This window comes from Monopterus albus, unplaced genomic scaffold (genome assembly GCF_001952655.1).
Source record: "Monopterus albus unplaced genomic scaffold, M_albus_1.0 scaffold277.1, whole genome shotgun sequence".
NCBI lineage: Eukaryota > Metazoa > Chordata > Actinopteri > Synbranchiformes > Synbranchidae > Monopterus > Monopterus albus.
The window spans coordinates 244,631-258,927 of NW_018128157.1; the positions used below are offsets into that span (position 1 = coordinate 244,631).

The window sequence follows — 14,297 nt, forward strand, 5'->3', positions numbered from 1 at the left end:
GCCTAAGTGTGTGTGATCAAGCCTTTCTAAGTTTGGAAAGAAACGTGCAGAAGCTGTTTGACGTGAGAAATTATGACGGGAGCGTTTTCTGAATGAACACATTGCATTTCTTCTGTAGTTCAGCTGTTGAGTTGATGATCAAACAAATCAAGATGTTTTTAAAAAAAAAATGTATTTATTGTTTGAAAATAAAGGTGTCATTTTAAACTTCCTGTTCTCCCTGAGTTCAAGTTAAATGAAGCATCAGGGGTAAAGTTTAAAAGCTTCATTCATACAGATGAACAAATGACAAACTGGACACCAAGGGTTGGGTTTGAATTTTATAAAGAGCTCTGGTTTTCAGATGAGACATATTAACTGTCACTCATCCAGAGGCTCTGGCCCAGGGGCCCCCTCATCCAATAACAGAGATGGAGTGATGTTCAACATTTCCGTGAACTTCTATCTGATCAAAGTGAAAATACTGATGCCTTTCTATTTAAAGGTGTCTGCGATCAGCTTTTAGTAGCAGATTTTAAGCCTTCCTGCTCACCTTTTATTATTTGGCAGGTGAGGCTTCAGAGGGATGCGCATGGTTTCACAGACATCTGATCTGCATGATGTAGTTAAAGGTTGGTATTGTATGTTCGTGTTTTGCACAAGTTCCACCCTAAATACACTACACACATTTAGACATGAGAAAAATGTGTGTATATCATAGTCGGCGTCGGGTCCACCTTTACCACCTGCAACAATAATTTACTTTATCGAGTCACTGTAATATGTTGTCAGTTATACAGTGAGGAATACGAATGCTACAGAATATGTAGGGTGACAAATGTACAGTAAGTGTGTAGTTATAATTCAGCATTATGCAGTAAAACAGGGAATAGGATTTACTGTAACAATAAAAATGAATAGCCTAGTAATAGTTGTAAACTGCATGTAGACCAAAGTATTTATGGTTTGGAGTGGATGTAGGACCTAAGAAACGAGAGAAAACCTACAAATGCATCTAAAACATACTGAAGTCAGCTACTTTCCACCTAAAGACTAAATCGAACCTATTATTTTCTAGTAAAATTACAGATATTTTTGTCACTAATGTTGGTGAACACGCTGACAAAACTGGGTTGTAGGACTATTCCCAAATAAAATACTACATTGATCCCTCTATCCAGTAGTGTTTATAGTGAGCAGCAGCCGTCTGTCGAAGTGACAGCGCCCTCCAGCGGCTCACCTCAACACCTGCACTTATTCACACTACTGCCAAGCTGCAGAGGAGACACCGTGTGAGGCTGGAAAATGTATTCAGAATAAAAACTTAAGGTCAACTGTGTCGTATTTGTAATTCATAACGAATTAATCATTTTGACTCGAGTCTGTTGCTGGCAAATTCTACCAGACTCAAAATAAAGAGAAACCGGTGTTTTATGGTTCTGTACCGCTACTGTCATTTATTGGAAGAAGCAGATTTACAGCTTTTAAATTCATTAAAGGGTTATGTTATTTGGTGATAATTATAGACTAAAAAGGTGTTTAACTAGGACATTTCCGAAGTAATTAACAAATTTGTTCTAAACGTGTTTCAGAGGACGTCCAAGACGTTTAAATTGTCTATAGACAAGACTATGACTGAGCACAGGAGTAATATTTTTGGCATTTGTGTTTATTTTACTGTCGGCCCATATAATGATGGATTTTTATTTGTATTTTATGCGAATGTGCTTGATAATTATTTCACTGACAAAATCTGACTTCACTCCACAGACGTCCTGAGCAGCTTTTATTTTGACACGTGTGACCGGAAGTACCTCCAGTGGCCCCGGCGGCTGTCGGTATCGGTCGGTGCCAGCTGCTGTCCCGTTACTTTCGGTTGTTCGTGTCGGTAGTTTAACGGCAGACTGTCTGGAGCTCCGGAAACACGTTCATGGAGGAAACGTGAAGTTTTACCGGGGACGGGAGGAGGAGGTGAACGTTTCCCGCGGTAAAAATACAGCCAAAAGTTTACGTTAACTTCTTTTGGTTGCCGGACAGACCGGAGGGTCCGTTAGTAACTAAGCAGTTCTACGGTGGCGTGGGTCTCAAACTAGCGTTAACTAACTGTGTGTTGTGGTCAGTTTGTGTGTTTGTGTGGCGGGGAGTGGACAAAGGCTCGCGGCTCCGTTGCCATGGTGAAGCTTCATCAGACCGCGAGACCCCCTGGGACAGACACGGGAAGTTTGCGGCTAATGTCGGTGTAACGTAGCTTAGCCTTTAGCTTTTAACTGTAAAGTTAACCAGCCTAATATTAAATGAACTTGTTGGTTTTAGTTGTTTTGTCTTAAACTGCAACTGTTGAAAGAGAGTACTACTACAGTACTACTACAATAGTACTACAGTATTACTACAGTAAAACCCGCAGGGTGAAGTACAGGCACAGATGTGCATCAGAGGGTTAGGGGCCCATGAGCTGGAGCCTTTGTCTCAATATAAACTCAGTTTGTGGTTTGAAAGTCAGCCACAGGACTACAATAGAAAACACATCAGAAATGACTACAGATAGAAACTGAAGTCTATACAAAGACACACAATCAGACCACAATCATAAAATGACTAGAAAGGGAAGGGAAATGACCACAAAAGGCACAAAGGGCAACAAGGACACACAACATGTTAGCATTACTGAAAACAAAGTGTTAACACTGAGAAAATATCCAGTTTGAAGGTTGGTGCTGAATAGATGGTCACATTCTTGTTTACTTTGTGTTTGATCAGCTATTTTCTGTTTTATATAATCATTGTGCTTATTTGTTACTGTTATAATGACATAGTTTTACTGTGCTTGGGCTGCAGTGATTATTTCCTAAAATAGTGAAATATTTGGTATAGAAGTTTCAGAAAATAGTGAAACATGTCCCAGATTTCAAGGTGACGTCCTCTCCCTCTGAACAGCAGCACACAAGCCCGAATGTATTAAGTGTGTGATTGTAGAAAACCAGCAGATATTCACATTTGGAACCAAAACTGAAGTTGTAACCAGTGAATTTCTGCAATTTTGGATTGAAAATAGATCAATTTCCTGTTATTTGACTGCTTGTTTGAACTCGCCAGTCTGCTGTTTTGTTTGGAGGGACTGTGGTGCAGCTGTATGTGGTCTGACAACAGGAAATACCCCTGAGTCTAATTGGCTAATTGGCTTTTTGGTCAGACATGGAAAATGCTTCTTTGAAAGCCAGGTGTATAGTACATAAAACCAGCGTCCAGCTGTGGTGACCGGTGAGAGAGGAAGCTGAGGGTGAGACAAGCACAGGTGAGGGGAGGGGATGTCTCCGGCCTCTGACTGATCCTGACATGTTTCACTATCAGTACACGTTGAACAAAAATGCTCCTCTAGTGACTGGACTTCTGTTAGAGACAGACTGTCTCTGGTCTTTATTCAGTACTGCGCTGCATGTTTCTACTTCCTGTCTGCCACTGACACACTCACACATTCCTAGCATGTCCGTGCAGTCCGATGGATTCAGTGTGGTTTTGGTGTTCATACATCAAATCCACCAGAGAAAAAGCTTTTTATACAGGTCCTGTAGTCTCATTGAAACCTGCCTCATATTTTCTAGAAAATTAGCTGAAAATTCCAGTGGAGCTGAAAACAACAGGTAAAACAGCAGCTAATCCAAAATGCAGAATAAATGTCAGTTAAATGAAGACGTACTGATTAGTAAGCAGATCTACAATGTATGGCAGCTCAGAGAGTCCACATTTAGAATTTGTGTCTTTCTGTGAAACTGATAGATATTAATGTTTCACCTACCTCCTGTACAACTTGAGCAGGTACTTAATAGCTGCATCAGCTAACGTGTTCTCCATGTCCCTTATAACAAAAAATATCTTATTATTAATATCTGCCTACTCTTATGTACTCTATCATCTACTCTTTGGTGACTCCTCTTCATGATGTCTGGTGTTCTTCTTCTCCAGCTGTTGGTGTTGCAGCATGATGCGTTGGGATGGAGGAGGTGGAGCACAGCCACTACGTCGCCCAGCTAAAGGCCGAGTTCGACAGCTGCGACACGACGGCCACTGGCTTCCTGGACCAAGAGGAGCTGACAGTGCTTTGTCAGAAACTGCAGCTGGAAGCTCATCTGCCACTGCTGCTTGACACGCTGCTTGGAGATCGGACCTACGGCAGGGTACAACTCACCGCTGCACAACCTGACTACACACTGACATACGCTACAGGTAGAACAAACCCTTAGAGTCAGAGAGCAGCTGGGGAACACAGTGCAGTGTTTAGCAGTTCCAGAGCCAGAGGTTTCCCTCAGGAGGTGGTGGAGACCAAACCCAGAGTGAACAGAGAGGGAGCGCTGGGCTGAGGCTCATCGGGGGGGGGACACACTGCACATGGAGGGTCATGTTGATCTGACTCTGCTGGAGGTGGAAATAAGTTTTAAAATATGTTGTGTTTACAGCTTGTACTGCTGCCACAAAGAGACCAAAAAATCTGTGCATGCAGGTTTAGTTCACTGTAAATGAGCTGAATTGTCTGTGCGTCTCTGATGGTCAGGTGAACTTTGAAGAGTTTAAAGAAGGCTTCGTGACCGTCCTGTCTCGCTCTCTGGACTTCAGCACATCAGAGGACAACAGCAGTTACCTGGAGCCAGGTAAGACATGGGGTTTCCTTCCAAGGGAAAAGCAGAGTATAGTCCACAGGCCCCCTGCTCTGCTGACATACAGTAGCTGTGTGTCGACATTGTGGAGGCCCACTGCTGGTCCTGCCTTAAGTCATGGTCTAACTGTGTCTAAAGCCCTCTTAGCCAAGAGCGAAGCTGCAGGTGTCGGACTGTTAAAGCTCATACTCAGCTGCTGTGGTTGTGGGTTCAGCCCTTGGAGACAGCCAGGTTAAAGATGTAAGGACTCTACGAAATGGACTTCAAGCGACTGTGACCAGATAACTTATAGCTTCTGAGTCTCTGTTTGATGCTCGGTATGTTTTGAAGTGAAGCCTGAAAAGCGCTCTGAGAGAAGCTTCCTGTGTGAATGATCAGTTAGTCTTCAGTTACTCTGAGTCTTTCTGCTCCTGTTTTGATCCAAAATAAGTTCAAGGAAAACTTGACATTTGTTCTGTCAGAGATTTAAAATCTTCTTTCATTCATTCACATTGAGAGCCGATGTACCTGAGTCCGATTCCTCGTGTGTCCGTCACACCTGGCCAATAAAGCTGATTCTGATTCATTCATTAATTTTTGACTTTGTGAGGCAGCTGCTGATTAGAAACCTCAGGAGGCTTTACGATCTGTACAGCATATGATACTATCTGTCTTTAGACCCTCAGTCAGGAAAACCCCCCCCACAAACATTCAGTGGGAAAAAACTGGAATAGTCTTTAGACTGTGAATCTGTGACTGTGGATTCAAAACTAAGCACTGATTAACAGAAATCAACATCACACAAGCAGAACTGTAAAGTGTACTGAGGCTCAAATAATTTCAGGAAACAAAGTAAAATTTTTTTATCCATTTCACAACAGTAATGTTCGAGTGTTGGGTGCTTCGTTTACTGTTCCTGCGCACGTCTCTGTTGATTATTTAATGCACATGAAGTGGAAGAAGTGGGATGACGGAACTCAGTCTAAAAAGAGCTGGATTTTAGTTTTAGTTCGTGCCACTCATGTTCCCGGCAGGATTTTCCCACGTTCAGAGTCCTGGTTCTGCTGCTGAGTGATAGCCTTTGGCAGCGTCGGTGACCTACATCTGCCTGGTAGTAACTTCAGCTGTTCTCCATCTGTCCAGTTGTTCCAGAGGAGGTGAAGCCAAAGTTTGTGAAGGGAACGAAGCGCTATGGCCGACGCTCACGTCCTGACAGTGAACCTGATGCTGCACTGAGCTGTGACTCGGAGGACTTGCCGCCATCCAGAACTGAGGCCACAGACTCATCGCCGGCCGGCGTCCGCAGGGCCAAACTGAGGCGGTCGACGTCTCTGGAGAGTGTCGAGGTGAGACACTTGGCTTATCTCAAGACACTGCTCTAATCACACTTATTTACTAGTGCAGGGAAAGGTGAGGAGCAAGAACCAGCGACCACAGCATTTACAGCCAAAGCTAGTTTGCAATGTCTGTCCCTGGCCAGGCTTTTAAAACACATAAAACTCAACAAGAAAACACACATAGAACAGCACAAGACACCAAAGTCAACAAGACTCACAAACAGCACAAATATACTGTCATCATCATCTTTTTTTTAAATTTCTCCTCCTTTGCTTCTTCCCCCAAGGAACTAGTTTATAGAGACGTTCCTGAGTCGATACAAATATATACCAGTTTGTTGTTGTGGTGAAGCTAGAGGTTGGTCTTTGTAGAACCTGTGGGATAAATGCAGAAACTTGAATCATTTTTGGATAAGTTCAGCAGCTGTGATGCAGGATTGAGTTTATATTGACAGTGTTAGTCGCTGAGACTCATGGGTAGTGTAGTATTTAGAGCCATTCCACAGACCAAACTAAGGGGAGAAACATGACACATTTCTAAGAAATAGAGAGAAAACAGAGGCCTGACGCTCTTTGTCAGTCTGCTTTAAAGTCCTTATGGTTGAGAACTAGTCATGTAGCAGGTTGAGGTGGATCCACAGAATAATTACGTACATCTTGATGCAGCCTTGTAGTGAAAAGACAGACAGAGCAGTTGTGTGTTCATGCCAACATCAACACTGTTCTCCATCCTGTGTTTAATGTAGCTGCTGTCAAACTACCAGACATGACAGCTGTAAATTCTACTTTGTGTGGAAAAGTGGACTGACTGTGGGGATGTGTCTCCACCTGAGAGAGACTTGATTAATACAAACATGAACGGAGGAGGTTCATGATCTTCTCATCTTCTGTCTGCCCATGTCACCTCCTCATTTAAAGCCTGAAATCTGGAAACAGAAACTTCAGGAACAGCACTTGTTCTCTCTGCCGTTTGATGTGATGTTGTGACCTTTGACCTTTGCTGCTCAGCTGATCCTACATGATAATGGTGAAGAAAGCAGAAGGCTCCAGCTGGCTGGCCACAGACTGAATGAAGGTCATTTTGTATTTTTTTGTGCCAGCTGGGCGCGGTTCGTCTCACATATCCAGACGTGCTGTGATTCTGCAGCCGAGGCCGTGAATACCTGAGGGGGGAGGAGGGGGGAGGAGGCAGGAGTCGCCTGGGGGAGGGTTTGTGGTTTTGGAGGCAGTGGAGGTTTTTCAGGAAGTGGGACTGTGAGGAATGTGGCTGCTGTCTGGCGCTTTGTGCTGGTTTGGCTGCTGAGCAGAGATGCATTGCTCTGTTTCTTCTGGGACAGTTTTCACTTTTGTTTTTGTGCAGAAGAAGCTTCTTAGCTGCTCTTGGAGTCGAAACTGGTCTGGACCACACAGGTTTTATGTTCTTTACAGCACAGCCTGAGCACAAGCCACTTTACTGCAGCCTCTCTGTAGAGTTTACTCCACATGTAGCTGCTGTGTCAGACTCCACCTCTTCTTCATGATGATGATGATGATGGTAATCATGGTCAGTTCACTGGGGGTGACTGTGGTTAAGTGTGTAGAGGGGTCATCTCCTAACCAGAGGGTTGGAGGTTCGAATCACGGTGTCAAAGTGTCCTTGGACAAGACACTAAGCTGTCAGTTGAGGTGGCGCCGCAGATGGCTGCCTCGGTTCTGTACCGGAAACAACTTCCTTGTGTGTAACATACTTGGCCAATAAAGGTGATTATGCTGATGATCCTTCACACAAAAGGAGCTGATGTCACATGACCTTAAAGTCCCACTGAGATCATTGCCATTTCAACATCTTCACAAGCGTGCAGTAGAGCGGAGACAGAGCAGGGGTTCCCATCAATGTCCTGACAGAGGGGTCCACATGCTAAGCTTGTTAGCGTTACAGCCAGTGTCTATACACACAAGCATAGGCACACATGAGAATGTTCAGTGTAGCATAAACAGTCAACGCTCAGAAATTCCTTCTGATCAGCTGAGTCTGTTGGCATTACTACACACACACACACTTACATATTTTCTCCAGCATCCTCTGGCCACTCACTTTCATAACTCTGTGTTGGCACAGACTAGTTTAACGGGCTGGTTAACACAGAGCAACTCAGTCTGTCACTGGCCTCCATGTTTTCTTTGCAGAGCCTGAAGTCTGATGAGGAGGCAGGAAGCCAAAAGGAAAACCTCCAGCCAGACTTTCAAATTAAAGGTACTTCCTACTTTAAAGTTTTATAATGAGTCTGAAGGTTTTATTGATCCTGACACTGTACAAAGTGACGGCCATTCTCAGCCTTTGGAGCTACTTGTTGAAAACAGATGAGCCTCACATTCTAAAAAATAAATAATGATAATAAATTAAAATGGGGTGGTCTTTACAATAGCAAGATAAATAAGGTTAAGGTGAGTGAGCTATAATGTCAGACTACTGTTTAAAAGCTACCACAGTCTGTGAATCTTGAGGTGACTGAAGTGTGTTTTTTATGGATCGCCTATGACTTGGCTTGTTTGAACTTAAACTTTTTAATTTCAAAGGCCTTTAAATGTGTGTGTGTGTATATGTAAGGTCCTCAGCAGGAGGAGGTGGAGCGGGCTGTCCTGACCACAGTGTGTGATCACCTGGGCCTGCAGCAGCTCAATACACAGGTAAGACTGCATGATCATGAAGTTAGTGTGGCTGAATCCAGACCTCCACCCTCGTAGACTTCTTCCTACGTACAGACGTGTTCACCGTCATCAGTCAAGTCTGTGATGGGTTGAAATGCACTTTGAAAGACCTCGAGTAGTTCTAATTGTAACTGTGATGTAAGAAGCTTTTCTGGTCAGTTCCTCCCTCAGGAAGCAGTGGTTTTTCTTTTATGTTCTAGTTTTCTAACTGCAGGTGAAATAATCCCAGCAGCAGAGAAGAGATGCTGCTTGGCTGTCGTGAGCGTGACATGAATGACAGAGTTAATGGCAGTGAAATATGTGATAAAACACTAATTTACAACTCTATGAATTGCTGCCGGTAGATGCTAACCATGCTAGCTACTGCACGTGATGTTTGCAGTCTTCCCCATGTCATTTCCTGTCTCCTTCTGCTTTGGGCCACGCCACACAAGTAGACTTTACTGGGCGGATTTTTGTCCGACTGCATCATAACTGTATGTATTTTCTTGTTGTTCTGACCTTTGACCTCTGACTTACAGGAGCTGGACTTGCTGCTCAGAAGGTTGGATGCCCACCTGGACAGCAGAGTCGGTATCAAGGAGTTCCAGAAGGTTCTGTGTGGGTCTGCCCCCGTGTCATGCTCCACCCCTGTACGACCTGCTGGCCTGCAGAGGACGCCACGCAGGGTCAGACACACACTTATGTCGAGAGCAGAACTGAGTTTATGCTAATTTATTAATATGACAAAGACAATTAAGTGAATGCTGAATGCAGTTCAGTGGCAGGTAAACAATAAAACAGAACAATGAATGAAATCGATAGAATGAGTATTGAGCAGTTTGTTTGAGTCGACCTGATACGTTTATCCTGATGATTATGGTGAGACGAAATTATGTGCTGTGAATTATATATAGATATAAAAAATGGAATTTAACTACAAAAGGGGAATTGTGAAAAACTGGATAACAGGCTGAGCTCAAGATTATGTTGTGTCTTAAGTAGACATGCAAATAGTTGACCCTGATTCACTTGTGAATACTATAAGTTTGGCTTTCGGGCCACTGTGAAAACACAGCGTCAGAGATGCTGAGCCTTTGAGGAGCTCCTGAAGGCAGTGTCACCTGACCACATACAGAGAGATGTCCAATCAGGAGGTTCTGTTCCAGCTGGCAGTCATCGGTGCAATCAGGGTCAGGCAGGTGCTGCAGGTGAGCAGGTATATTCAGACAGGTAGCAGTCTGTGGAGCAAACTGCTACCTACTGGTGAATCGGGCAGAAACATTTCTGGTGGATCAGATGTTATGAAGCGTGTTTATGTTGAACAGGTTTGCATTGAAGGCTTGACTACAACCTGGTTTCAGACTCCACACACATCAGTGTTTCTTTTTTCTACTTTGCTTGTTATATAAAACCATATAAACAAAGGTGCTAATAAGATACACTACAAGTTGTCTCTGCACTATGCTCTGGGCCCCACAGTGTGTAAGAAGACAAAGGTCTGGTGTGAGCTCTGTGTGGCTAGAGCCTGTCCAGTCACTTACAGCATGTAACTGAACAGCCGAGTTTAAAGTGGAGACGTCTTGTAGCAGTTTGTGTTTTTCTTCAGTGTTCCACCCTCCATGTTCGTGACTCTGTGGGTCTGCAGGCTTGTATGGCTCAGAGTGAAGTAGGCTAATCCAGATTTAATGTTCCAGTATGACAACAATAGGCGTTTATTAAGACCCTGCCAATCTCTGTAGTGTGTGTTGAACATAACACAGTTGTTCTTGGAGTCTGACTCACTCACTATATTCACATACACACACCTCAGCCTCTCGTGTCTCAAGGTGGACTAACTTCTGACTCTGGGTTCTTGTGGTCCATGCAGCCTCATGCGGTGTTAGAGGAGCCCTCAGCTCTCTCCGCCTCACCCTCCCTGCTGACAGCCACAGTGGGTCAGAGAGTCCTCAGTCGGCTGGATGACGGCTCAGGATGCACCAGCCCCGAGCGGGTCATCGCCCTGTGGACCGAGGAGGGCATCGTAAACAGCCGAGACATCCTGCAGGTCAGTCTAGACCAGGACCAGGCTCCTCACTTATAAGTTATTTTACATTGTATAATTTGAAATTTTGCCTCCTGCTGAGTTTCCTGCCCATTGCAGGAGACTCAGAGCATCCTCAGGTACACACTTGCATCATCATGGTTACCTTGCATATCCCAAGTGCTGGTTGTGCACGTCCTCAGAAATGAACACTGTACATGCACAGATTGCAGTTGAGCATATGAACCTCTGGGCAGCAGCAGTTTGGATCAGCACAACAGTGGTGGTAGAACTTGTCTACGATGTCACTGTTGCTGTTTTCTCTGAGCTCAACAATACTGAAACTCCCTCTGGTGTTGCACTCGTCTGTTTTTATGTTGTGCAAAAGCAAATTCACAACTAAGAAATTCTGATTTCAGCCAGGCATGATCAGTCTCTGATCTGCTGCCTGCTGGACAAGTAAGCATGTGAGCAGTGGCTGCAGTGTCGCAGCCAGTGTGTACATGTTGACACTTTAAGATGCCGATGAGAGAACTGAGGCCCAGATCAGAGTTTTAGTTCTAACTCGAGTTATTTACAACTGTTACAGGCTAAAGCTTTAGCTTGCTACTTCTTTTTTCCCTTCACTAACAAAGTGCAGCTCCTCATGCTCTCCGCTGCCTGAGTGAGTTACTCTGTCTTTATCTCTCATTGGGTTTTCAGCCAAACCACCTCGTCAGCTCTGTGGTTTTCTGCTGTGAGGTTCAAGGCTTCCGTCAAACTGAGCTACTCCTCATTCCTCTGATTCTGGAGCCTCTGAGCAGAGCGTCAGGTTTCTTCTTTCTATTAGAGAATCAACATGTGGATTCACTTGAGCAAAGCAGAATCGTCTCCTGTTAGGACTGAGCTGTTAGAGGAAGTATGTGTTGTCCTCAAGTGCTGATGTGTTTGTGGGTCTGAGAAGATTCTGGTTCAGTTAGGGGGAGGCGAACGCGTCACTCGGGCTCTGCTGTAATGTAGAGGACTTTGTGCTGCTGTGGTGTATGATGAAAAACCAAGCCAGGATTGGAGTTTATAAATAAATGCATACACAATTATAGTATCGCTGAAGAGGAATCTGTCTTCCTGCAGTTAAATGAGAATAATGGCCTGCAGCTTCTCCAAAACAACTCAGTCTGAAGTTAATCAGCTGTGAGTTGAGCTTAATGGCAGCATGTCAGCTACAGTACATGTAGCATGTTCACATTTGACCCATTACTCTGTCAACATACTTCAGATACTGCACATGCTAACATGTATATGACCTTTACTAAATTAATCTAGTTATGTGACCTGTTAGAATGCTTTTTTAAATCATGTTAGGTTGGTGTATGTTAACACGTTAGCATGCAGCTGAACCTACTGTGCCATCTGCTGCATAAAGCATAAAACAGCCTATACTGTATGGTAAGGGGGAAAACATCTTTATTCAGTTTAATAAAATATTAGTTGTTGCCCTGAGACATTTGTTTTTACCACCTTCCATTCTTTATGTCATTGGTCTTTAAATATCTCAAACGTCTGACAAATCTGTACACAGTTAATTCTTCGATATAAGCTATAATCAAATAATGAGCTTATCTTGCTGCAGGTGAGGTGATCAATTCTCAGTTTGTCGATGTTTTCTCTGCAGACTCTGGACTTTTCTCTGGAGGAGCATCTCAGTCTGGCAGACCTGACTCTGGCTCTGGACAATGAGCTGCTGGCCAGTGGGAACGGCATCCACCAGGTGGCGCTCATCTCCTACAAGAACGAGATCCAGCACCTGCAGTAAGTTTCCAGAGCTCAGCTCGCTGCTCTGTGCCTGCACACACTAGGAAAACATGTTAATTCTTCCAAAACCTGAGCTGATTCACACTTTATCCACTAAAACAACAGAAGATATTCTAAAGTGAAGTTATTCTCAACTATTTACTGAGTATTACATACTGCATATAAGCAGATCCAACTCAGCCAGGAAGGTGGAGACAGGTGTGATAAAGGACAGTTTTAGAAACAAAGCACAGAGCAGAGGGAGTGTCATAAGTCAGCAAATGTTGTAAAAAATGCAGTTTTCCATTCCTTAAAGTGTAAAAGTGTTGTAAGCATTAATTCCTACGTTGATTTGAAACTGATGACATTTGTAAAATTCTACATTAGTTTGTATTTGTGTTTATTTTCATGATACTTCTGCAGGACATATCTTTTCCTACTGTATATTCTAGCCAGTTCTGCACCACATCAACCAAGACGCATTCCTTGTATGTGAAAACCTGCTTGGCTCTGATTTATGAATATAAGAAATGTTGGTCTACAGCTACTACATGTTCATTTACCTTTAAATAGAATGTGGTCTTTAGAAATAATTAAGTATAAAGTATTTACTTTAATCTTCCTTTTTATATCAGATAGAAAATGGCTTTAGAAGAAAAACTATCCTCAAAACGTACAGTATGAAGCCAAAAACATCCGGGGCGACTGTAGTTCAGTGGGTAGAACAGTCGTCTCCCAACCGGAGGGTTGGAGGTTTGAATCTCTGTGTCTAACCCCCCCCCTCGTTGCCCCCGATGGTTAGAGCCATCGGTTGAGTTGGCGCCGCAGATGGCTCCTTGTGTGTAACATACTTGGCCAAATAAAGTGATTATTATGATTATGATCCCACTAAATAAAGTAACGAAGGGTCTGCTCACACTTGACATAACATGAGCCAGAAACTACTCATGCTGTTGATAATGGTTTTAAATGATATTGTTATAATATATTTACTGCTACTACTAAGTTTTCCTTCCTTCCTTATACATTCACAGGCTTTTTGTTATCGACACATGAATGTCTGACCCTGTGACGAACAATTACATGTAACCCTCTGTGTGCATGTGCGTGTGCGTGTACCTGCACGTTCAGGGTGGCGGCGGAGCAGGCCTGCAGGGAGCGGAACAAGGTGAAGGCTGATCTGGACCTGGCCGATCAGAGGAACCTGCAGCTGGTCCAAGAGGTGGATGACAGCCACGCCAGCATGGAGATGCTCAACCAGAGCAGGATCAGGTCAGAACTTCAGGTTTCTGCTGCTGAGACTGAAGCAGTACAGTTTGTAGGCTTGTATTGGTTGGTTACATTGCACTTCCAACACAGTGAAACTGGAGTTTTTGTGCTGATACGAAAGTCACTACATGACGAGCCGCTCTGTGATTGGCAGGGACCTGGAGCAGGACTTCCGTGATAGGCTGGTGGCTCTGCGCAGTCAGGCGGAGCAGGAGAGCGAGGCGCTACTGCAGCAGGTGGAGTGGGAACACAGCACGCTGCAGGAGGAGGTGCAGCTGCTCAGAGCACAGGAGGCTGAGCTGCAGGAGGAGCTCTGCAGCGCCACACAGGTCTGTACACACCACACCTGTTTGTACAGGCACAGGGGCTTTAAAGGACAATTTCACAAATTTAAGATATGGAGCACAGCCTGTCACAACAGAAGCATAATGGTTTCTGTGGCTCATGAGGAGTTAGTGGTATATTATTCTTGACATGTCACCTGTTCAAATTTAGTTTCCTTTAGTCTTGAATACTTGTTATAATGCTTTTCTTTTTGAAATGAGAATCATAAATTTGTAGCATTTTTTTATTGTTAGACTAGTACTCAGGTTTTATGAGTTCTAATGGTGACTGTGCACCTAA

General features: G+C 43.9%; 1 protein-coding gene across 7 annotated transcripts in view; it reads left to right on the plus strand.

Annotated features, from left to right (window-relative positions):
* The first annotated feature begins 1,799 nt into the window (after positions 1 to 1,799).
* Positions 1,800 to 14,297, plus strand: part of ninl (ninein-like) — a 31,588-nt gene continuing 19,090 nt past the window's right edge. For 3 of the 7 annotated variants that reach the window (XM_020622275.1, XM_020622282.1, XM_020622278.1), the window contains exons 1-11: positions 1,800 to 1,966; positions 3,940 to 4,151; positions 4,526 to 4,622; positions 5,751 to 5,953; positions 8,111 to 8,177; positions 8,532 to 8,611; positions 9,154 to 9,300; positions 10,482 to 10,658; positions 12,286 to 12,422; positions 13,536 to 13,676; positions 13,828 to 14,002. In XM_020622275.1, the coding sequence (XP_020477931.1) occupies positions 3,969 to 4,151; positions 4,526 to 4,622; positions 5,751 to 5,953; positions 8,111 to 8,177; positions 8,532 to 8,611; positions 9,154 to 9,300; positions 10,482 to 10,658; positions 12,286 to 12,422; positions 13,536 to 13,676; positions 13,828 to 14,002 (1,407 nt within the window). In that variant the 5' untranslated portion in view covers positions 1,800 to 1,966; positions 3,940 to 3,968. The other 4 variants (XM_020622276.1, XM_020622277.1, XM_020622279.1 and 1 more) reach the window with 4 other exon arrangements.